This window comes from Oryx dammah, unplaced genomic scaffold (assembly GCF_014754425.2).
Source record: "Oryx dammah isolate SB20612 unplaced genomic scaffold, SCBI_Odam_1.1 HiC_scaffold_28, whole genome shotgun sequence".
Classification (NCBI taxonomy): domain Eukaryota; kingdom Metazoa; phylum Chordata; class Mammalia; order Artiodactyla; family Bovidae; genus Oryx; species Oryx dammah.
In genome coordinates this window covers 113,506,979-113,530,069 of record NW_024070212.1, presented here as the reverse complement: position 1 = coordinate 113,530,069, position 23,091 = coordinate 113,506,979, and the positions used below count along the sequence as shown (strand labels likewise).

The window sequence follows — 23,091 nt, the reverse complement described above, 5'->3', positions numbered from 1 at the left end:
ACTAATAAAGAGCTGTTACCACTCATTAAAAAAAAACTGTGGCCTCTCTCATCTTCAGCAAGGGATGCACATTTTGGGATCAGTTCTCAACAGCTGGAAGAAACTGACAGGCCCCAGATGACGATGCCTTTGAGAATCCCTGGTCTGTCCTACTATGGGGCCTCGGCCCGGGACACTTGTGCAGAGCCTGGCCATTTGCAGTGTCCGTCTGGATCTCCCTGACACAGCCTCAGGGCCGACACAGCCCTCAGAACACACATCCGCTCACCACTGGCCACAGCAGCTAAGGAAGAGGATGAAATGAAAGGAGCCATCCTACACAGCAGGAAAAAGAAGCCTGCCTATTTCAGGCCGTCTGCCCGTGTGGTGTGCCGAGCTGTTTGGGAGACACACAGACGGGCCTGGCTCTAGAGTTCACACGTATACAATCGCAAGGGGGTGGCCGAGCTCTTTGGCGTCTCGGTGGTCACATGATGCTGGTCATACCGAGTGACGGTTATCACATCAGAGCCCACAGGAGTTATAAATACACCACCACCCAGCCCCGGCTGGATGACAATTGAGTAATGACAATAGAAATAGCTCACACTCCAAAAGACCATCTTTCCCCTTCCTGGAGAGCTTTTCTGAGATCATCAGCATTGCGATGGACAGACGGCCAGAGCCAGTCAGAGGGAGACTTCAGATCTTTCAGAAGATGGAAAAAGAGCCTCAAGCGAGAGATGAGTCGCCGGTCCTCGAGTACCATGCTGCCTTGGTCACAGGAGACCTGGAGCTTCTGAAGCCCCTCATGGACAAGTTCTTCCAGGATGCCAACGTGGTGTTTGAGATCAAGAAGGACGAGATGGTGTGGCAGGTGAAATCCCCAGCCACGTTTGGACTGTCAGGTACCTTTGCTCTTTTAAAGTCCCGTTATTGTTAAGGAGCTACTAACACATGTCTGAACATATAGCTGCAGTGGGTAGACTGCTCACGGCGGTGCTGCATTTAACAAGCTCGAGCCAAAGACATTGACAAGCAAAACTCTGCGTGCACGATTTTTCAGACGTAGCTTTTAGGTGATTGGATAGGAGCGATCACATTGGAAAAGCCAAACAGTGGGTGAGGAGTGCCCATGCAATGCTAGAAGTGGCCTCTTGTCTTTAAAAAGAGATCTGGTTTGGGTGTTGATCTGCCAGAGCCTGGATCTGGCAGCCAGGGGGTTGGGAGATAAAGCACACCCCTCCTTCGAGTGTGCCTGGAGCGGGCCCCTGGCAGGCAGCGCTGCACATTTACTCTCTGAATCTGTGAACTCCAGGGCTCCAAGGCAAAAGTGGGCACAGAGCCAGCACTGGGCAGGGCGAGCCCTCAGGAGACACTCCTCCTGGATCCCAGGGCAGCCCGGGAAGAGGGAAGAGAGGGGAGAAGCCGGAGGTCCTTAGGTCGTATATGCCTGCATTCTTGTCGCTGGGATACTGTTGCTTCGTGCCAGGCAGGCAAACATGCTCCCAAGTAGAGAGAAGCCCCCTTGCCCCCATCTGGGATGGACGGACTAGCTGACCACCAGGCTGCAGTGCAGCTTCCTTGGCTGGAGCTTTGCACTGGGCACCCTTCCACCCCTGCCTCCCGATGCTACGTTTACCGAGAGGGTTCACATGTGGAATCGTGAGGATGCAAGGCTCTGTGATCAGTGGGCCAAGGGCCAGGGCCCCATGCTCCTGACTCGTGAGCTCTGGCAGACCAAGAATGAAGAAGTGCGGTTTCCAGAGCACTGACACAGTTTGCCTACACCTCACACGGGGAGAAGGGAATAAACCCAGACTCTGCCAAAGGGCTAAGCAGCTCAGAGCAGCCAGCGAGGTGGCAGGGGCTGCGGGGAAGCAAGCACAGGTCGTCTGGGCCGAAATCCCTCCCAGCCAAAGGCACCACAGTGCCTTTCCGGGTCTCCTCTCCCTCACCTGTCCCAGATGGGGCGTGCATCTTCCTCCAAAGGGCTGTGGGACGATCCAATTAAGAATGCCAACTGCCTGAATGTGTGATTAATGTATTTTTTAATCACATGCCTCACAGCCCTGGACACACTCGCAACATGCTGAAATGATGTAATTTCAAATAGATATTAATGTCAGCTCGTGGTCTGAATAAAAGTTTCCTTCCTCTTTACCGCCTTAACCTTTCCACCCCTAAGAGTGCTGTTTTTCTGTGACACAACTGTACAACAGGAAATCAGAGCACCCTGGCAGCGAAGGGATGTTGAGTTATTACTGAGCAAAGGGCAGCCCTAAGCGTTGGTGCTGGCCCGTGGCCTCAGCGCGAGCTGGGAAGACAGGATGGATGCTGCTGGCCTCTGCGCTCTTTCAGCTCAGCCACCTGACTGCTCCACGCGGGTCCAGTAGCAGAGATGACCCAGCCCAGGCTGAGAACGGGGGTCCCCATGCTTCCTGCAGCCAGTTCAGCACCTCTTGAAGGGAGCAATGGGGAAGGGAAGACACAGGTTCATGGTGGCCAGCCTCTGGGTGCTACACCCACGATGGAATGCTGGCCCCCTAGAGCTTGCGGTCCCAGGAAACCATTCCCACAGAGGATGATGCTAAGGGGTAGCTCAGATGGTAAAGAATCTGCCTGCAATGCAGAAGGCCCAGGTTCTATCCCTGGGTGGGGAAGATCCCCTGGAGAAGGAAATGGCAACCCACTCCAGTACTCTTGCCTGGAGAATCCCGTGGACAGAAGAGCCTGGTGGGCTATATATAGTCCACGGGGGTCCCAAAGAAACAGACACGACTGAGAGTCTAACACTTTCACCCACACACTTTTCACACACCACAGGGAGAGAAGCCTGCAGGGACTAGAGAAGGGGGCTGGCCCTAAGCTAAGGCAGAGCTAAATGGCCCTCCACTGCCTCTTCCTGTGAGTCCAGGGGAAGACTTTGGCATCTTGGCTGGGTAAACAGCTGCCGATGGTGGGTAGAGTAGAGCTGGGAACTTAGCATGCCCTAGAAAACGGAGTACCTGCTTCCTGGCCCCTCAGTATGTAAACTTCCTATCTAGGGAAAATGAGTAGAATCAAGGAGGAGGAGCTGGGCCCTACAAGAACGTATTCTCGCCTGGAGAATTCCATGGACAGAGGAGCCTGGCAGGCTACAGTCCATGGGGTTGCAGAGAGTCGGACGCGAATGTAGGTCACTGTTATCATCAAGGGCCAGATCAATGCCTCCATCAAATCAGACCCAGTGAAGACAGGGGTCCATGTAGGACCACATCCCTGGGGCCTCCGGCCACCATCACCCACCACCAGGATGACAGGCCCCTCTTCTCCCAGCAGTGCACAACCTCCAGGCTGGGCCTTGGGGACCCGGGGTCAGGCTAGAACCCTGCACTACATTGAGGTGGGTAATTATGAGTGGTCTTTCAAAACTGCTCAGCATGGGTCCCATGAAGGAGGTGGCCTATGAAAAGGGTCTCCTCCACAGCTCATTACAGCCACGGGTATCGATTCTTCCATCATTATCAGAAGGCATCCCTGCCATGTGAAATCCTGTCCCTTGAAGTGTATTCACCAGGGACAGCTCTCCCCATTTCCAGGAGCGCTTGTGGCCGCTAACAACCTTCCACGGGCCTTTTGAAAGCCCAAAGTTTTCAGAGAAGTGAAATGTATAGCTCCTGCTCCATTCATCCTTCAAGAAAGAGCAACCTTACACACACACAGACACACACATGCGTGCACACACAAAACCCTAAAAAGCGCAAAGAAACAAACCAGGATTGTGCTCAATGCAGACCACCACATCAAAGGGTGCTTCTGAAAACCGGCCACTTCCAAGACAACTAAACTTTCCGAGTCCTTTTCTTGAGTAGCCTTGGTGATGTGGGTCAGTCTGTTTTGTCTGTTGTCTTCTCCTCTTAATGATAAAGAGGATAAAATCAGGGACTCAGAAAGAGAGGGCTTGGATTCCAGAAAAATCCACAGCTCACTTTCCGCCCTCCGGCTGCCCTAATTCAGAGCCTGCCAAGCGTGAATTCCACCTCAAATGCTCCTGCTTCTTCAGCTTTTAACTCCTCACATCTTACCTGAGTCCCCAGTCCCCCTCACATTTGGCAAAACCCTCTTGCTTCTCGGGAACACCCCTCTGCCGGCCACCGCCCCAATCTCTCGGCTCGGTTTCAGCCTCTCCTTTCTGTTGCTTCTCTCCCCCAGGTCTCCATCTCTGCCCTCTCCAGGTCGCTCTCTGTGCTTGTCGCCCTCTCGTTCCCCCCTCACACTGCCTTCCCTTGCTGTCTCTCTGGCCCTCTCTGTTAGGGTTCACCCCCGAGACCTCCCTCCATCCCTCGCCTGTGGTCCAGTCGGATCTCACCCGTTCCTCTGTCCCTAAGGCCCGAGCATCTTCGCCTAGCTCCCCACATGCCCACCCGGCCCCTCCTCCTGACAGATGGTTTCCCCCTATTTCGGTCATAACGAACCCCGTCCCCCACGAGCGGCCCCCTCTCACCTGCCTTCTCCTCACCCGCTCCCCAGGCCTCTGGACCCTGGAGTACAAGCGCGAGCTCACCACGCCGCTGTGCATCGCCGCGGCCCAGGGCCACACGGCCTGCGTGCGCCACCTGCTCGGCCGCGGCGCGGACCCCGACGCCAGCCCCGGCGGCCGCGGCGCCCTGCACGAGGCCTGCCTGGGGGGCCACACGGCCTGCGCCCGGCTGCTACTGCAGCACCGCGCCGACCCCGACCTGCTCAGCGCCGAGGGCCTGGCGCCCCTGCACCTCTGCCGCACGGCCGCCTCGCTCGGGTAAGGACCCAGGGCCCCGAACCCGACCCTGACCTTGACCCTGACCCCCGCCCCCGGACGCCCTCCCCAGCACGGCCTCAGTAAGTGCCCCAGGCCCCGCCCCCTGTTGGGCCCGCCCACGTGCCCCGTGGCCCCGCCCCCAGAGCCGGACCCGGAGCACCGACCCCGACCCGGACCCTGACCCCGGACGCCTTGCCCTGAGCGGCCTCGCTAAGTGCCCCCAGACCCCGCCCCGTAGGCCCCGCCCCCAGATCCGGGCCCCGCCCACCGCCGTCCGGGTCCCAAAGCCCGGAGCCCTCGGCCAGCGCCACGGTCCCCGCCGTCCATCGCAGCCCCGCGGCGGCCACCAGGCCCGCTCCGCCCGTGCCCCCCCGCCCAGCCTCGGGCCCCAGCCCAGCCCGCGCCGGTTTAATTAGTGCTTGATTGCGAGCGCGGTGGGGGCGGCGCCACACGGAGGTAATGAGCCGGTGATCACCGGCCGCAGACGCCCGCGCTGGAGAATGCTAAAAGGCCACTGGCGGGGTTGGAGGCTGAAAAATTAGGGGTTTTAATGATAATTTTATGCAGAATAATTGTCACAGTGTGACATAAATGGTTAGCTCCTCGGGCGGGGCTTCGGAGCCCCACAAGCCAGTCGAGCTGTGCCCGCATATTCTAGCACCACCCCCACCCCAGGCCCAGGTGCCGGGGTTCTAGAAGTTCCGCGGGTTCCGGGTCCAGCCCCGCGGCTGTCCTTGCAGAAGTCTGTCCACCTGGGGTCCAGTAGGTCCCAAGAGAGTAGGCGGGGGCCCCATGTCATCGCACGGGCCTTCTCTTCCCGGGTTCCCAGCTTGCCTTGTGTCCATCTTGACGTTTCTTTTAGTCAAAATGTTCTAGTCCCTGTTCTTGGGTTTCAGTTTTCATGGCCTTCTGTCTCTATGGCGAGGATTAAATAAAAGCATCACGTTACGTGCAGGCAGGCAGGACTGCTGGGCTCTCAGGGATCAAGATGGGGGCACCACCTACCAATGTCACCTGTGTTCAGAGCAGGGACTCAGGAAGCCACGTGGACCACCAGGAGGCTTGAAAATGACTGAAGGAAGGTGACTGAAAACAATATCTAAAAGCAGCACTGCTGAGCTGTAATTGCATGTAGTAAGGTGCACATGCTTAAAGTATGCAATCTGATAAATTGGACACAGGAATGCAGGTGAAACCATCCCTATAACCGAGATTGTGAACCCAGCCACCACCAGCAAAGTGTTCCCATGTCCCACTGGGACCTCTCCCTCCCCCTTCTCCACTGACCTGTTTTTTTGTCACTGTAGTTTAGTCTTAATTTGCTAGAATTCAGTGTAAATGGAACGTAGTCTCTTTTGTCTGACATCTTTCATGCAAAAATATTACTTTCAGATTTTTTTCTTGAATCATTTTTATTTTTATATTGGAGTATAGTTTGATTAACAATGTTGGGTTAGTCTCAGGTGTACAGTGAAGTGATTCAGTTATACAAGTATCTTTCTGTGGTTCAGTCACTAAGTTGTGTTGGACTCTTCGGGACCCCATGAGTAGGTAGATACATATATCTATTATTTTTCAAATTCTTTTCCCATTTGGGTTAGAGCAGAGTTCCCTGTGCTGTACATTAGGTCCTTGTTGGTCTATTATAAATATAACTGTGTACATGTCAATCCCCATACTTTGCATATTTATCATACTGTTTTGTATATCCATAATTCACTCCTTTTCATTGGTGAATGGTATTCCTTGGTACAGAATAACACAGTGTGTCCACTCATAGGTTAAAAGACACTTGATCATTTCCGACCTGAGGCTATTCCAAGTAAAGCTGCTGTGAATATTCATGTACCAGCCTTTGTCTGAGTATATGGTTTCATTCCTCCAGGATAAATACCTAGGCATAGCTGTGTCACATGCTATGATTAGGAAATGACCAAGCTGTGTTCCAAGTTGGAACTACCATTTTACATTCCCACCAGTGATTGTTCCTGCTGCTTCCCATCCTCACTAAACTTGGTATAGTCACTCTTTAGCTGTTAGACATTGTATAGGGATTTAGAACTATTCCACTGCAGTTTTGATTTGCATCTCCCTAATAACAAGTGATGTTGGGCATCTTCTCATGTACTTTATTTAGCATACATTTATTTTCTTTGGTGAAGTGCTTGTTCAAATTTTGTGCCTTTTAAAAATACTGGGTTGTTGGTTTTTTTCTTAAATTTTGAGATTTCTTTATATATTCTGGGTAAAAGTCCCTTATCAGCTATGTGGTTAATAAATATTATCTTCCAGTATCTGGGTTATAGTTTCTTTCCTTAAAAGTGTCCTTTGGAGAACAGAAGTTCTTACTTTTGGTGGAATCTAACTGGTGGCTCAGATGGTGAAGAATCTGCCTGCAATGCAAGAGACCCAGGTTCTAGCCCTGGGTTGGGAAGATCCCCTGGAGAAGGGAATGGCAACCCACTCCAGTTATTCTTGCCTGGAAAATTCCATGGACAGAGGAGCCTGGGGATTACAGTTACAGTCCATGGGATTGCAAAGAGTCAGATACGACTGAGTGACTAACCCTTACAACTGATCTTTTTTTTTTTATTTTAGGAATCATGTCAGGTTATTTTCCCTAAAATAAAACAACTTTGCCCAACCATGGCCACAAACATTTCCTATGTTTCCCTCTAAAAATTTTAATAACTTTATATGTTCCATTTAAGTCTATGACCCATTTTGAGTTCGTGTCTGAATATGGTGTGAGGTAGGAATGAAGGCTTTCTTTCTTTTTTTTCTCTGCATGTGGTTATGCAGTAGTTCCAGCACTGTTTGTCAGGGAGCCTTTTCTTTCTCAGGTTTTGCCTTTGCCCTTCAGTTGAAAGTCAACTTAAGGACATATACTACTGCTGCTGCTGCTAAGTTGCTTCAGTCGTGTCCGACTCTGTGCGACCCCATAGACGGCAGCCCACCAGGCTCCCTCATCCCTGGGATTCTCCAGGCAAGAACACTGGAGTGGGTTGCCATTGCCTTCTCCAACGTGTGAAAGTGAAAAGTGAAATCGCTCAGTCGTGTCCAACTCTTAGCGACCCCTTGGACTGCAGCCCACCAGGCTCCTCCGTCCATGGGAGTTTCCAGGCAAGAGTACTGGAGTGGGGTGCCATTGCCTTCTCCATAAGGACATATGTATGGGTTTATTTCTGGCTCTCTTGTCAAGTACACACAAGACAGGGCAAGGCCTGACTGATTCAATAAAGACCCAAGGAGCCACTCCTGGATTCAGACACTTTTAACACTTACACACACAGTGAGAAGAAAAACAGCCAAAGCTTCCAATTCTGCATGGTCCTTGCCCTACACACCACAAAGGACAACACCCAGACAAAAGGAGGTCCATCATGGCAACATGACCTGCAGGACACCCTGCTGTAGCGCACCTGAATCCAGCTGCCAGGTGAGCAGCTTTACAGGCCGCAGCTCTCTTCTGAGCGGGGCAGGCAGGAAGTCCGAAACCTCACCAGAACCCAGGAAGTGATAAGAAACAGCTCAGGACAGCCTCCCAGGGACACAGGGAGGCTCGTGGACAAGGGTCTTATAGCAGCCCCTTAACAAGTTCTGGAGGATTGCAGGGGGCTCTGCCAAGGCTTAGACCAGCAGTGGCTCAAACTTTTGTTTGTGTGGCCAGTGTGGGTACATGCAAGACTCTGTTCTGTTCTACCTTGCTCTATTGGTCTTTTCTGACACCAGTACCGCCTTGTACAGAATGCTGTGGCTCTGTAAGCAATCTTGAAGTCAGGTCGCATAAATTCTCCAGCATCATTCAAAGTTGTTTCGGCTTTTCTAGCCTCTTCACATTTCCACATAAATTTTAAAATCAGTTTGTCAGTTTCTACAAAAAAGAAAAAAAAGGCTGCTGTGTTTTGACTGGGGTTGATGTGAATCTATAGATCAATCTGGGGAGACTTGACATAAAAATATTGAATCTTTCAACCCAGAAACACAATAAATCTCTCCATTTATTTTGCTCCTAGTTTGTTTTAACTTCATTTGATAGTTTTTAGTGTACAACACTTGCATACATTTTTCAGATTTATCCCTAAGTTTTTAATTTCTGATGCTTTTGTAAGTGGTATTTTTATTTAAATTTCTGTGGTGCTAGCTACAGAAGCTACAGCAGCCTAAACTGATAAGAATTTATTTTTGTGTATTAATTTGGGACCTGCAACCTTGCTAAGCTTAGTATTTGTTATAGTAGCCTATCATAAATTCCAAAAGATTTCTATGTAGACAATCATGTCATCTTCAAATAAACAGTTTTACTTCTTTTCCAGTCTGGATGCCTTGTTCTTGCTTTATTGCACTTGATAGAACCTCCAGTGCTCTGTTGAATAGAAGCAGTGAGAGAAGACAACTTTCCTTATTTCTCATCTTAGAGGACTTAATCTTTCAATATGGAGTATGATATTGTGTGTAGGTATTTTGTAGATGATTTTTTTCAGATTGAGAGAATGCCCTTCTCTCCCTGGTTTTCGAAGAGTTTTTTCTATGAATGGATGTTGGATTTTCTCAGATGCTTTCTCTGCTTTTATTGAGTTGTTCCCGAGGCGTCCCAGGTGGCACTAGTGGTAAAGAACCCCCCTGCCAATGCAGCAGATGTAAGAGACACGGGTTCAATCCCTGGGTCGGGAAGATCCCCTGGAGAAGGAAATGGCAGCCCACTCCAGCATTCTTGCTGGGAAATCCCATGGACGGGGAAATCCCACGGACATAGGAGTTGATCCTATGTGTGTACTTTTAGTCTGTTAATATAATTATTTACACTGGTTGATTTTCAGATGTTAAACCAACCTTGCATTCTTCAGACCACAATTTATAAATTCCTGGGTTTGATTTGCTGGAATTTTTAAAACATCTGCATCTATGTTTGTGAGAGGTATTGATCTGCAGTTTTTTCTTGTAATGTTTTTGTCTGATTTTGATATCTGAGTTAACGCTGGCCTCAAAAATGAGCTGAGAAGTGTTTGTGTAAAATTATTTTTATTTCTTCCTAAAGTGTTTGGTAGAAATCATCAGTGAAGCTGTCGTGGCATGGAGTTTCATTTTTAAGCAGGTTTTCAGCTATGAATTCAATTTATTTAATGGCTATAGAGGCGTTCAGGTTATTTCTTTCCTGAGTGAGCTTTGATAGCTTGTATCTTTCAAGAGATTTACCTCTTTCATCTAAGTTGTTAAATTTATTGTCCTAAAGTTGTTTTCTATTATCCTTTTAATAGCTGCAGAATCTGTACAATCACCACTTTCATTCACAATAATGGAATTTGTGGTTTTTATTCTTTCTCCCCTCATCAGTCTATTTTGGGTTTTACTGATTTTCTTTTTTGTTTTACTGTTTTATTTTCCATTGATTTCTGACATGATCTTCATTTCCTCTTTCCCTTGCTTACATTGAATTTCATTTATTCTTGTCTTTCTGATTTGTAAGATGGCAGCTAATGTCTTTGATTTGATGGGTTTTTATTTTCTAATATGACTTCCCGGTGGCTCAGTTGATAAATAATCTGTCTGTGATGCAGGAGACCTGGGTTCAATCCCTGGGTGGGGAACATCCCCTGGAGAAGGAAATGGCAGCCCACTCCAGTGTTCTTGCTGGGAAGTCCCACGGGCAGAGGAGTCTGACGGGCTACAGTCCACAGTATTTCAGTGTTACACATGTACCCACTATGCGCTAGTTTAGCTGAATCCCACATGTTTTAATAGGTTAACATTTCATTCTCAATCAGTTTAAAATATTTTCTGATTTGTCTTTTCATTTGTTTCTTTTGAGTTTTTTCTTTGAAAAATAGGCTATATAAAACTGACTTACTTTCCAAATATTTGGGTATTTCTCGGATGTCTTTCCATTATTTATTTCTAATGTGATTCCATTATAGTTAGATAATTTACTTTGTATCACTTTGCTCCTTTTAAATTTACTGAGTCTATTTTTATGATCCAAAATATCTTCTGTCTTGGTAAAAAAGTTCTGTGCATACCAGAAAAGAATGCACGTTCTACAGTTGTTGGGTGGCGTGTTCTATAAACATCAATTAAGTCAAGTTGTCTATATCCTCCCATATCCTTCCTGATTTTCTGCCTACTTATTTTACATGTTCTTGAAAGAGGGGTGTTGAAATCTTTGACTGTAATCATGGATTTGTCTATTTCTCTTTGCAGTTGTATAATATTTCAAAGCTCTATTATTGGTTATCAGTACACAGATGTTTAGCATCATCATGGCCTCTTGAAGAACTGGCATCATTATTTAAAGAAGTATTCTTTGCTCTAAAGTCTACTTTGTCTGATATTAAAATATCTAGTCTGTCATTAATACATATTTCTTTTGATTGGTGTAAGCATAGTATCGGAGAAGGCAATGGCACCCCACTCCAGTACTCTTGCTCAGAAAATCCCATGGATGGAGGAGCCTGGAAGGCTGCAGTCCATGGGGTCACTGAGGGTCAGACACGACTGAGCAACTTCACTTTCGTGCATTGGAGACGGAAATGGCAACCCACTCCAGTGTTCCTGCCTGGAGAATCCCAGGTACGGAGGAGCCTCGTGGGCTGCCGTCTATGGGGTCACACAGAGTCGGACGTGACTGAAGTGACTTAGCAGCAGCAGCAGCAGCATAGTATACTCTTTTCCATCTGCAATAGTAATCTATTGCTGTGTAACAAATTACAACAAACTTAGAGACTTATTACAGCACACATTTATTGTTTCACAGTTTCTATGAGTAGAGTTTGGACATGGCGTCACTAAGCCCTCAACTGCAGAATCTCTCATAAGACTGCAATCAGGGTGTCAACAAGGGTTAGGGTCTCACTTGAAGGGTCAGCTAGGGAAGAATCTGCTACTGGATTCATATAGGTATAGGCAGAATTCATTTCTTTGGGACTATTGGACTGAGGGTCTCAGTTCCTGGCTGACTATTGATTAAAGGCAGTGCTCAAGTTGTGTCTTTATTTTTCAAATGGATCTCTTGTGGTCAGGGTATACCTGAGTCTTTTTTAATCCAATCTGGTAGTCTTTGCCTTTTAATTGAGTGTTTAGATCATTTATGTTTAATAAGATTTTAATATGCTTATGGTCAAATCAAACAGCCTGTTATTTTTTTCTATTCATTTCACCCATTCTTTGCTCCCTTTTCCTCATTTTCTACCTTCTTCTGAATCAAGTATTTTTCATGATTCCACTTGATCTCCTTTTTTGATTTGTTACATATAACTTTTTGTTCCATTATTTTAGTAGTTGCTTTAAGGTTCATAGTCTACATCTTTATTTTATCACAGTCTGCCCTCAAGTAATGTTATACTATTTTATGTATAATATAAAAAAAACCATATGACTATTCTTCCATTTCTCTCCTCCTGACCTTTGTGCTATTGCTATCATATATTTTACATCTGTATATAAGTCCCAGAGTACATTGTTAATATTTTTGTTCAAACAGTCAATTATCTTTTATTGAAGTAATGAGAAAAAAGTTTGTATGTTTACCCATGTAGTTCCCATTTTCAGCTCCCTTCATTCCTTTCTATTGATTGAAAATTCCATCTGAGATCATCCTCCTCCTTCTTAGAGAACTTTCTTTAATATTTCTTACAGTGAAGGTCTGCTAGAGATAAATCCTTTCAGTGTGTGCATGTTTGGAGAAGTCTTTGTTTCATTTGAGTGTTTGCAAGGCACTTTTGTTGGGTAGGGAATTCTGGGTTGACAGGCTCCTTTTTTCTTTCAGTGTTTTAGACACAGGACTCCACTGTCTTCTAACTTACATTTATAATGGGAAGTCTTCTATCCATCTGTTCTTTGTTCTTTTGGACATTGTATCCTTTTTTCTGGCTTTAATATATTCTCCTTATCACTGGCTTTAAGCAACTTGATCATGATGTATTTTGATGTTGTTTTCTTCATCTTTCTTGTCCTTGAGAGTCATCGATTTCTTGAATCTGTAGGCTTATCAGTTCAGTTCAGTTCAGTCGCTCAGTCGTGTCCGACTGTTTGCAACCCCATGAATTGCAGCACACCAGGCCTCCCTGTCCATCACCAACTCCCGGAGTTCACCCAGACTCACATCCATCAAGTCAGTGATGCCATCCAGCCATCTCATCCTCTGTCATCCCCTTCTCCTCCTGCCCCCAATCCCTCCCAGCATCAGAGTCTTTTCCAATGAATCAACTCTTCACATGAGGTGGCCAAAGTACTGGAGTTTCAGCTTTAGCATCATTCCTTCCAAAGAAATTCCAGGGCTGATCTCCTTCAGAATGGACTGGTTGGGTCTCCTTGCAGTCCAAGGGACTCTCAAGAGTCTTCTCCAACACCACAGTTCAAAAGCATCAATTCTTTGGCACTCAGCTTTCTTCACAGTCCAACTCTCACATCCATACATGACCACTGGAAAAACCATAGCCTTGACTAGATGGACCTTTGTTGGCAAAGTAATGTCTCTGCTCTTCAACATGCTGTCTAGGTTGGTCATAACTTTTCTTCCAAGCATCTTTTAATTACGTGGCTGCAGTCACCATCTGCAATGATTTTGGAGCCCAAAAAAAATAAATTCTGACACTGTTTCCACTGTTTTCCCATCTATTTCCCATGAACTGATGGGACCAGATGCCATGATCTTCGTTTTCTGAATGTTGAGCTTTAAGCCAACTTTTTCACTCTCCTCTTTCACTTTCATCAAGAGGCTTTTTAGTTCCTCTTCACTTTCTGCCATAAGGGTGGTGTCATCTGCATATCTGAGGTTATTGATATTTCTCCTGGCAATCTTGATTCCAGCTTGTGATTCTTCCAGCCCAGTGTTTCTCATGATGTACTCTGCACAGAAGTTAAATAAGCAGGGTGACAATATACAGCCTTGACGTACTCCTTTTCCTATTTGGAACCAGTCTGTTGTTCCATGTCCAGTTCTAACTGTTGCTTCCTAACCTGCATATAGGTTTCTCAAGAGGCAGGTCAGGTGTTCTGGTATTCCCATCTCTTTCAGAATTTTCCACAGTTTATTGTGATCCACACAGTCAAAGGTTTTGGCATAGTCAATAAAGCAGAAATAGATGTTTTTCTGGAACTCTCTTGCTTTTTCCATGATCCAGCGGATGTTGGCAATTTGATCTCTGGTTCCTCTGCCTTTTCTAAAACCAGCTTGAACATCTGGAATTTCATGGTTCACATATTGCTGAAGCCTGGCTTGGAGAATTTTGAGCATTACTTTACTAGCGTGAGAGATGAGTGCAATTCTGCAGTAGTTTGAGCATTCTTTGACATTGCCTTTCTTTGGGATTGGAATGAAAACTGACCTTTTCCAGTCCTGTGGTCATTGCTGAGTTTTCCAAATTTGCTGGCATATTGAGTGCAGCACTTTCACAGCATCATCTTTCAGGATTTGAAATAGCTCAACTGGAATTCCATCACCTCCACTAGCTTTGTTCATAGTGATGCCTCCCAAGCCCCACTTGACTTCACATTCTAGGATGTCTGGCTCTAGGTGAGTAATCACACCACTGTGATTATCTTGGATGTGAAGATCTTTTTTGTACAGTTCTTCTGTGTATTCTTGCCACCTCTTCTTAATATCTTCTGCTTCTGTTAGGTCCATACCATTTCTGTCCTTTATCGAGCCCATCTTTGCATGAAATGTTCCCTTGGTATCTCTAATTTTCTTGAAGAGATCTCTAGTCTTTCCCATTTATTGTTTTCCTCTATCTCTTTGCATTGATCACTGAGGAAGGCTTTCTTATCTCTCCTTGTTATTCTTTGGAACTCTGCATTCAGATGCTTATATCTTTCCTTTTCTCCTTTGCTTTTCACCTCTCTTCTTTTCACAGCTATTTGTAAGGCCTCCCCAGACAGCCATTTTGCTTTTTTGCATTTCTTTTCCATGGGGATGGTCTTGATCCCTGTCTCCTGTACAATGTCACAAACCTCATTCCATAGTTCAGGCACTCTATCTATCAGATCTAGTCCCTTAAATCTATTTCTCACTTCCACTGTATAATCCTAAGGGATTTGATTTAGGTCATACCTGAATGGTCTAGTGGTTTTCCCTACTTTCTTCAATTTAAGTCTGAATTTGGCAATAAGGAGTTCATGATCTGAGCCATAGTCAGCTCCTGGTCTTGTTTTTGTTGACTGTATAGAGCTTCTCCATCTTTGACTGCAAAGAATATAATCAATCTGATTTCTGTAGGCTTATACTTTTCATCAGATTTGAAAAATTGTTGGCAATTATCTCTTCACATTGTTTTCTGTATCATCCCTCCTCTGCCTCAGGGAATCCAGTTGCATGTATGTTTTTTTTTTTCAGTTGCATGTATGTTATACCACTTGAAGTTGCACAGTTCATTAATACTCTGTTCACTCTTCTCTTATGTAATTGATTTATCATTTGTTCTGAAATCCCTAATCTGCCATTAATCCCATGCAGTGTATTTTTCATCTCAGACACTATAATTTTCAACTATAGAAGCCCAGTCTTAGGTCTTTTTAAAATACCTTTCTTGTCTTTACTTAACATGTTTAGTCTTTCCTCTAGTTTCTCAAGTATACAGAATATAATTAAAATAACTATTTTAATGTTCCCGTCTATCAATTCTATCATCTGGGTATGAATAACATTTTCTTTAACTCTGTTCCTTTTGTAAATTTCAGATTCACCTAGGCATAATCTGTGAGAGATAAGATATACAGATATAAAATTCAAAAGTAGAAATGCTTATGAATACATTTCTCAATGATTTTTGAAAAGCTATAAGTAGATAGCCATTCTGCAGGGATACTAAATGGAGATTAACCTCTGCCTCATTTTAACTTACAATTTCTATTCTTGAGACATTTGGTAGGTGATTTGCTGCTGTACAAAGTTGCCATCTGATGACAGAATTATAGAAACCCCATCTACTTTAGAAAAGTACAGTTCTAAGTTTCATTATTGAGTGAACCATTCTGACAAGCATTCAACAGCCAATTGTTGAACTCTAAGAGGTGCTGGACTTATGTTCCATTATAGTATATTTCCTCAAGATGCTTTCAATTTCAAGGGAGAGGAAGGTAATTTACATCAGTGTGCTAGACTCTGGGCCAAGGGTATGCAGAATACACTATGTGCGTGGAAGTTGAGGGTGTGGGCTGGCAGATTTCAACAGGAAATTTTCTAGGAGACAAAGAGGCATCAATTGTATTAAAGGACATAAACCAACCAAATCAAAGCAAAAGAAAATGGGCAAATTATTAGGCAGTTTTACATTGATTTTATTCAGTGTTGATATTTTTATACCTTACAATTTTACCTGTTAGAAGTACATATATTGCACATTTGAGGTCTAGGTTGAACTCTAGCAGTGCAAGCCTGGGCAAGTTATTTATCTGTGTCTTGGTGTTCTCATCTGTAAAACAAAGATCATATTTGAGCCTCGAACATAGGGTGACTAGGGGAATTAAATGAGCTAGTGTACGGAAAACGTTTAGAAGAGCACCTGGCATGTAGTTAAGAATTATGTAGGTGCTGACTACAATTGTTGAGGTCTCTTGTATAATCTCTGTGCTATCTCATGGGAATTGAAACAACATTTCACTAATTTTAATTAATATGGGGTTTTGTGGTTTCTTTGTCTCCATATTTGTTGGTCGTCTATGATTTATTTACAGTAATATTCCTAGTCAAGAGCATACTCCCAGTTTTAACGTGTTCCTATGGAAAATATAACCCATTTGATGGTATTCCATGTCTAGGAACACACCGTGCTTCCCACCCTCCTCAAAAGTCATGTCTATGTTCAGTTTTGTTCAAAATTAAGTTCTATAAATGTAGCATGGTATCCTGGATTGGATCCTGGAGCAGAACATGAACATTAGTGGGGAAAGTGGGGAAATCCAAATAAAGTCCACAGTTCTGTTAATAGTATTGGATTGATATTAATTTCTTAATTTTGACAAAGGCACCATGATAATATATGATGTGAACTTTACCGGAAACTGGGTAAAGGACATTTGCAAATTCTCTGTACTATCTTTTCAATTCTTCTGTAAATCTGTAGTAATTTTTAAATAGAAAGAATTTTAAAAACCAAATTTGCTTCATACCTTGGACTCAAATCTATCTTCCACCTTATAGTCTTAGGAAAAAATGTGGCTTTTTACTAAGAAATACGAATGTATCACCTACTCAGAACACAAGGTATCGTGAACCCTAACAGCAGCCCTTAAGACAAGCCAACAGGCTTACATTTGGTTGTGATAAGGAGCTGAGGCATATGCAGAGCTATTCAGCTTACACGCTGTGTGACAGAAACTAATTTCCTGACTTCAGTCAGTTTTTCAGAAATCATTCAAATCCAGCACATTGCTTAATAAAGACTTCTAAAATGTCTTTGTATTAAGATGAGGCTTTGTAAAACCCCTTTTCTTTTGTCTTTCTCTTCCTCCTCTTTCTTCTTTTTCTTCTCATTTTCCCTTCTGTCTTCATGTGTCTCTCTACATGAGTCTTTCTCCCTGGTGATTTCATTTGACAGTCTTGACTTATTTAAGTCCAAGTTATTGAGGAAAAGTTTAAGATAAGTGATGAACACAGCATAAGTTCAGGCAGAACTCTGCAACAGCTGACTCAGAATCCCTTCAATATCAATGATTTGATGGAAGATGGTGGCGGGTCCCACTGAACACCTCTACAATAACATAGCCAACTCCCTTGAAGGATGAAAGTTAACAGATGTCAGAGAGGGACTGAGGTTTAGACTGCGGCTTTTCAGCTCTGAAGAGTCCCCCTAAAGTCAGACTCCGAGGAGGTCTGGCTTCAGCGAGTATAAACATTATCACTTTGACAGGAAAGAGCTACTTTTTCCAGAATCTTTTTATACATAGTAGATTTTAGGTCATCCTTAATTTTTTTACCTTTCAGTAGAGAGGGGGTCGTTGACCTACATACAGAGCCATTTCATTTTCTAACTCTTGATGACAATGGTCTCCACACCTAGGGACCCAGTTCTGTTCCAACCCCTTTTAGTCAGCAATTCTCCATGGGTGCAGGACTTTAAAACCTTTGAGTCTCTGAGTTCCTGGGATTAAAAAAAAAAAAATTATCTGTGCTTCCTTCCAACCTGCAAGCTTCAGAATTCAGAATTCAACACACAAAAAGGGATATCAGAGCTTTAATCTAGGAACCTTTTGAAGAGATTTTCCCAAAAAGAAAAGTTCCAGTAAAGTTACTCTCTTCACGTTAGTAGCCTGCATGCCAGTCTCGCCCTATTTATTACCAGATTCCTCTCTTTGACCCTTTTTAAAATTCTGAGATAATTAAAATGAGAGAAGAATTAGCAGAGCCCTGATTCTTTTTCTCATCTAAAGCTGTCTCAATTTATACAAAAGTGAGGGGAATTTGCTTCCTTCGTGAGCATGTTATTAAAAAGCATGCACATTTACTTCTTTGTCCCAGCTGTGTCAATTCAACTAAATAAAAGTTAATTTTAAGCCAGCATTGGGCTTGTGGAAGCAGCTAATTATCTTAGGAGGAAAAGATTATTGAAGAAAATCATTGGGCAATTTTTCTCTAACTCAAACCTGTCAGGATGAAATCTAGGCAGAGAAAAATGAAGTATGCCTTTCCCTGAGGCAAGAAAGGTACTTTCTGGGCAGGATTCGAGCAGGAACAATTATTCTAAGTCCTCACCCCAATCCCAAAGCTTCTACCTAATAACAAGAGGTTTAGCTACATGAGTACCAGCTCATGGGCACTGATGCAAAATTCAGAAAACAGTCCACTTTCTACAACCGAGATGAGTGATTGATTCATTATTCACGTGGAGAGGAGAAAACATGATCTGGTTCAACAGGACTTTGAGGCATCTCGAGGAATACTAAAGAACAAGGTGTCAGTTAGGGGCTGCCCCCATTGGATAATTTGATATTTGTACAAGAACTTCCCATTCTGAACAGTTGCTATGTGTCTGACTTGCTATGATCCTCCCCACAGGCTTGCAAGGCATGGTTATTCCCAGTTTACAGGTTAGAAAGCTGAGGCACACCAAGAGCCTCTGTTTTATCAGTAAAATGGAAAAACATGGGCTCTTGGTAAAACACTACCAAGTGGAAACCATCAGAGCCAGTTTCAAAAGCCAATGTCGGCTCTTCCCTGGTGATCCAGTGGCTAAGACTCCCCATTCACAATGCAGGGGGCCCAGCTTCGATCCCTGGTCAGGGAACTAGACCCCACATGCCACAACTAAGGGTCCGCATGCAGCAACCAAATACCCCACGTGTCGCAAACAAGATCCAGCACAGTAAGACAACTAAATCTTTCCTCTTTAATTGAGTTAAAAAAAAAAGAAAGCCAACGTCATAAGAGAGATGGATGTTGAAAGATCACTTCTCCTTTCTTAACCTAATCTTTTTCAAAAACCACTAATTGTCAGGAAGCAGCTCGGCTCATCTCTCATCACGACCTTTCAAACATGTTCTGTCATAGGTTGATCCTCTTTCCTTGCCACTTCTAGAATCTCAGGCAGATTCCTCACCTTTCTGGTTGCTTGCCAGGTTCTGTTTGAATACGCACAACTCACTGTTTTAGGAATTAAAACAGGTAATCCAGGCCAAATCCAATCTTTACCCTCTGGGCAAAATCCTTGATTGGACACCTCAAGAAAGATATACAGATGACCAAAAAACGCATGAAAGGTCCTCAACATCATTAGTCATCGGGGAAAAGCAAATTAAAGCCATGAGGAAATATTCTTTATGTCACACTCTTTCAGTTCAGTTCAGTCGCTCAGTCGTGTCCGACTCTTTGCGACCCCATGAATTGCAGCACACAGGCCTCCCTGTCCATCACCAACTTCCAGAGTTCACTCAGACTCACGTCCATCGAGTCAGTGATGCCATCCAGCCATCTCATCCTCTATCGTCCCCTTCTCCTCCTGCCCCCAATCCCTCCCAGCATCAGTCTTTTCCAATGAGTCAACTCTTCGCATGAGGTGGCCAAAGTACTGGAGTTTCAGCTTTAGCATCATTCCTTCCAAAGAAATCCCAGGACTGATCTCCTTTAAGATGGACTGGTTGGATCTCCTTGCAGTCCAAGGGACTCAAGAGTCTTCTCCAACACCATAGTTCAAAAGCATCAATTCTTTGGTGCTCAGCTTTCTTCACAGTCCAACTCTCACATCCATACATGACCACAGGAAAAACCATAGCCTTGACTAGACAGACCTTAGTCAGCAAAGTAATGTCTCTGCTTTTGAATATGCTGTCTAGGTTGGTCATAACACTCTTTAGGATGGCTAAAGGCAAAAAGACAGACAACACCAAATGTTGACAGGAATGTGGAGCAACTGGAACTCTCATACATTGTTGTTGGGAGTGTATAATGACGTAATCACCTTGGAAAACTGCTTAACCATTTCTTTTAAAGTTAAATATATACCTACCAGCAATTCTGCTTCTAAATATTTATCCAAAAGAAATAAGAACATATGCCCACATGAAGATTTAGATTAAAATGTTCATAGCAGCTTTATTCATAATAGCCAAAAAGTGAAAATGCCCATCAGTATCAAAAAGAGAATGAATTTTAAAACTGTGGTATAGCTATACAATTACATGTGACTCAGAAATAAAATAGAATGAGTTACTTGTGAACGCAACAGTATGGATGAATGTCAAAGACATGTTACACTAAAGAAGCCAGACACAAAAAAAGTAGAAAATTATAGAAAAGACAAAACATGGGGAAGAAATCAGAATCATGGTTGCCCGTGGTGACTGACCAGTAGCAAACACAAAGGAACTTTTTGGAGATGAAAATATGCTACATCTTGGACATCCCCCATGGTCCAGGAGTTAAGATTCAGCCTTCCAGTGCAGGGGATGCGGGTTCAGGGTTAAGATTCGGCCTTCCAGTGCAGGGGATGTGGGTTCAGGGTTAAGATTAGGCCTTCCAGTGCAGGGGATGTGGGGTTCAGTCCCTGGTCAGAAAACTAAGATCCCACCTGCTGTGAGGTATGGCCAAAAAAAATTTGTTTAATATGCTGTCTTTATGTCAATATGTATATGTCATAGCATATGTCAATATACTACGTTGATTACACACATTCTTTGCCAAAATTTGTACAGCTGTACTCTTCAGACATGTGCATTTCTATATGCAAATTTTACTTCACCTAAAAAATATATAAAAACATGTATATAAAACTTTTCTCTCATACAAGAGGCACAGATGTAAAGAACAAACTTTTGGACTCTGGGAGAAGGCGAGGGTGGGATGATTTGAGAGAATAGCATTGATACATGTATATTACCATATGTAAAACAGATCTCCAGTCCAGGTTCAGTGCATGAGACAGGGCGCTCAGGGCTGGTGCACTGGGATGACCCAGAGGGATGGGATGGGGAGGAAGGTGGGAGGGGGGTTCAGGATGGGGGACACATGTACACCCATGGCTGATTCATATCAATGTATGGCCAAAACCACCACAATATTATAAAGTAATCAGCCTCCAATTAAAATAAATCAGAAAAAAAAAGCTTTTATTGAATACAAATCAAAGTTCCCCCATCTTTTTGGTGACTATTCAGTATGATCTTTTTGGTGACTGTTTAGTCTTTCTCTTCTCCAGAGGTAGCTGGGGTTCACAACACTACCTAAAAAGAGAGTTGTTGTTGTTCAGTCGCTAAGTTGTATCTGATTCTTTGTGATCCCATGGACTGCAGCATTCCAGCCTTCCCTGTCCTTCACTATCTCCCGGAGTTTATTCAAACTCATGTCCACTGAGTCAGTGATGCCATCCGACCATCTCATCCTCTGCTGCCCCCTTCTCCTTTGGCCTTCAATCTCTCCCAACATCGGGGTCTTTTCCAATGAGTTGGCTCACTGGAGAATACTCTTGAGAGTCCCTTAGACTTCAAGGAGATCAAACCAGTCAATCCTAAAGGAAACCAACCCTGAATATTCATTGGAAGGACTGATGAAGCTGAAGCTCCAATACTTTGGCCAGCTGATGCGAAAAAGAGAGTAGAGTCTTTTATTTAACTTCTCTCCTCATTCTCCTCCTCTCACTCTGATGCCTCTGGGTTTCCCCTTTCATCCAATGCTGGGGCCAGGAGAGGAAGGTTGCCCATTTCTTGTTGAGGAGGGGATACTAGTGAAGCTTCCGGAAAGTCAGACACTCCTTCAATGGAAAGCAGGGCAAACAGTGGAACTGAATTATCAAAGTTAGTTCCTTCAGTCATTCCTCAGTCCACCCAAATGCAGAATTTCACTTGCAATTTGCAGGGTGGCAGGGGGAGACACGGGGATTTGCCTAAAATATTGTTAGCAGCCACAACCATTGAACGCTTCAGAAGCAAATTAAATGGCAGCCATTGCTCCATGGGAAACCATAAGAACAGACATGGCCAGGCAGTTTCCCTCTCCATGCTCCCTGCTACCCTTCAGGATTTGTCCATTCGTATCAGCTCTTTCAATTGTGAACATCTATGCTTGATAGTCTCACAGCTGAGCATCCTGGGAGAAAGGCAGGGAGAAGAAAATACAGAGCAGAAAGGGGCGGGCGGCAGGGCCCCAGAGGAGAGGAGAGGCAGAAGGTCCAGACAGACCAAGTGGAAGCTGCTCCTCCGTCAAAGTCAGGGCAGCAGCTTCCCCATCCTTCACCTGGAACCAGCCGGGGAGTCAATGCACAGAGGCAGTCTCCTTGAGATGGCTTCATTAGAAAGCATGGCTGTATGGTCCTCCCTCGTCTCTCCCCCACATCCCCTGCACACCAACCTAACCCCCCGCCCCGCCCTGCAGTCCTGCCTTGCTCAGCATCCAGCCACACTGCCTGCCCTCATGGATGGACCCAGACTTGGCCCCAGCCACCCTGCCCCAGGGACGTGTCTCCAGCCCATCCGCCTCCATGTCAACTCCAAGGAGGAACAGTAGCTTAATGATGATTCGACAAGACTGCTTCATGACACCCGTTACTCTCAGCAAACACACTGGCCACAAGGGGTTCGGGCGCAAGCACAGGAGGACAGTGAAGGGCAGCTGGAGGGTCCAAGGATTTCCAGCAAGTGAAGCTGTTGTTCCGGAGATAGATGCTGAACCCACCTGAGAGGGCTTGAAAGGAAGGTCTGTTTTCCCTCCCAAAACATGTAACTGACTTTTGTGAATTTCACCCTGTTTTTGATAGTTCTTTGTCCTTGTTGTTGCATTGATCCTTGGATACCATCATCCTCTGACGACCGTCGAGTCATTCTCGTCTCCAGCAGTAGCTGGGTTCACATCTCAGTCAGGGGGTTCTGACTTGACTATGGGGTCACCGTCCTCTCCCAGGTCTCTACCC

At 44.8% G+C, this 23,091-nt stretch overlaps 1 protein-coding gene across 1 annotated transcript in view; it reads left to right on the top strand.

The window, feature by feature from the left end:
• ASB18 (ankyrin repeat and SOCS box containing 18) overlaps positions 1 to 23,091 on the top strand; it is a 78,322-nt gene that overhangs the window by 22,247 nt on the left and 32,984 nt on the right. Inside the window, exons 2-3 of the mRNA XM_040231826.1 lie at positions 765 to 887; positions 4,492 to 4,759. Of these exons, the coding sequence (XP_040087760.1) occupies positions 765 to 887; positions 4,492 to 4,759 (391 nt within the window). The remainder of the gene's footprint in view (positions 1 to 764; positions 888 to 4,491; positions 4,760 to 23,091) is intronic.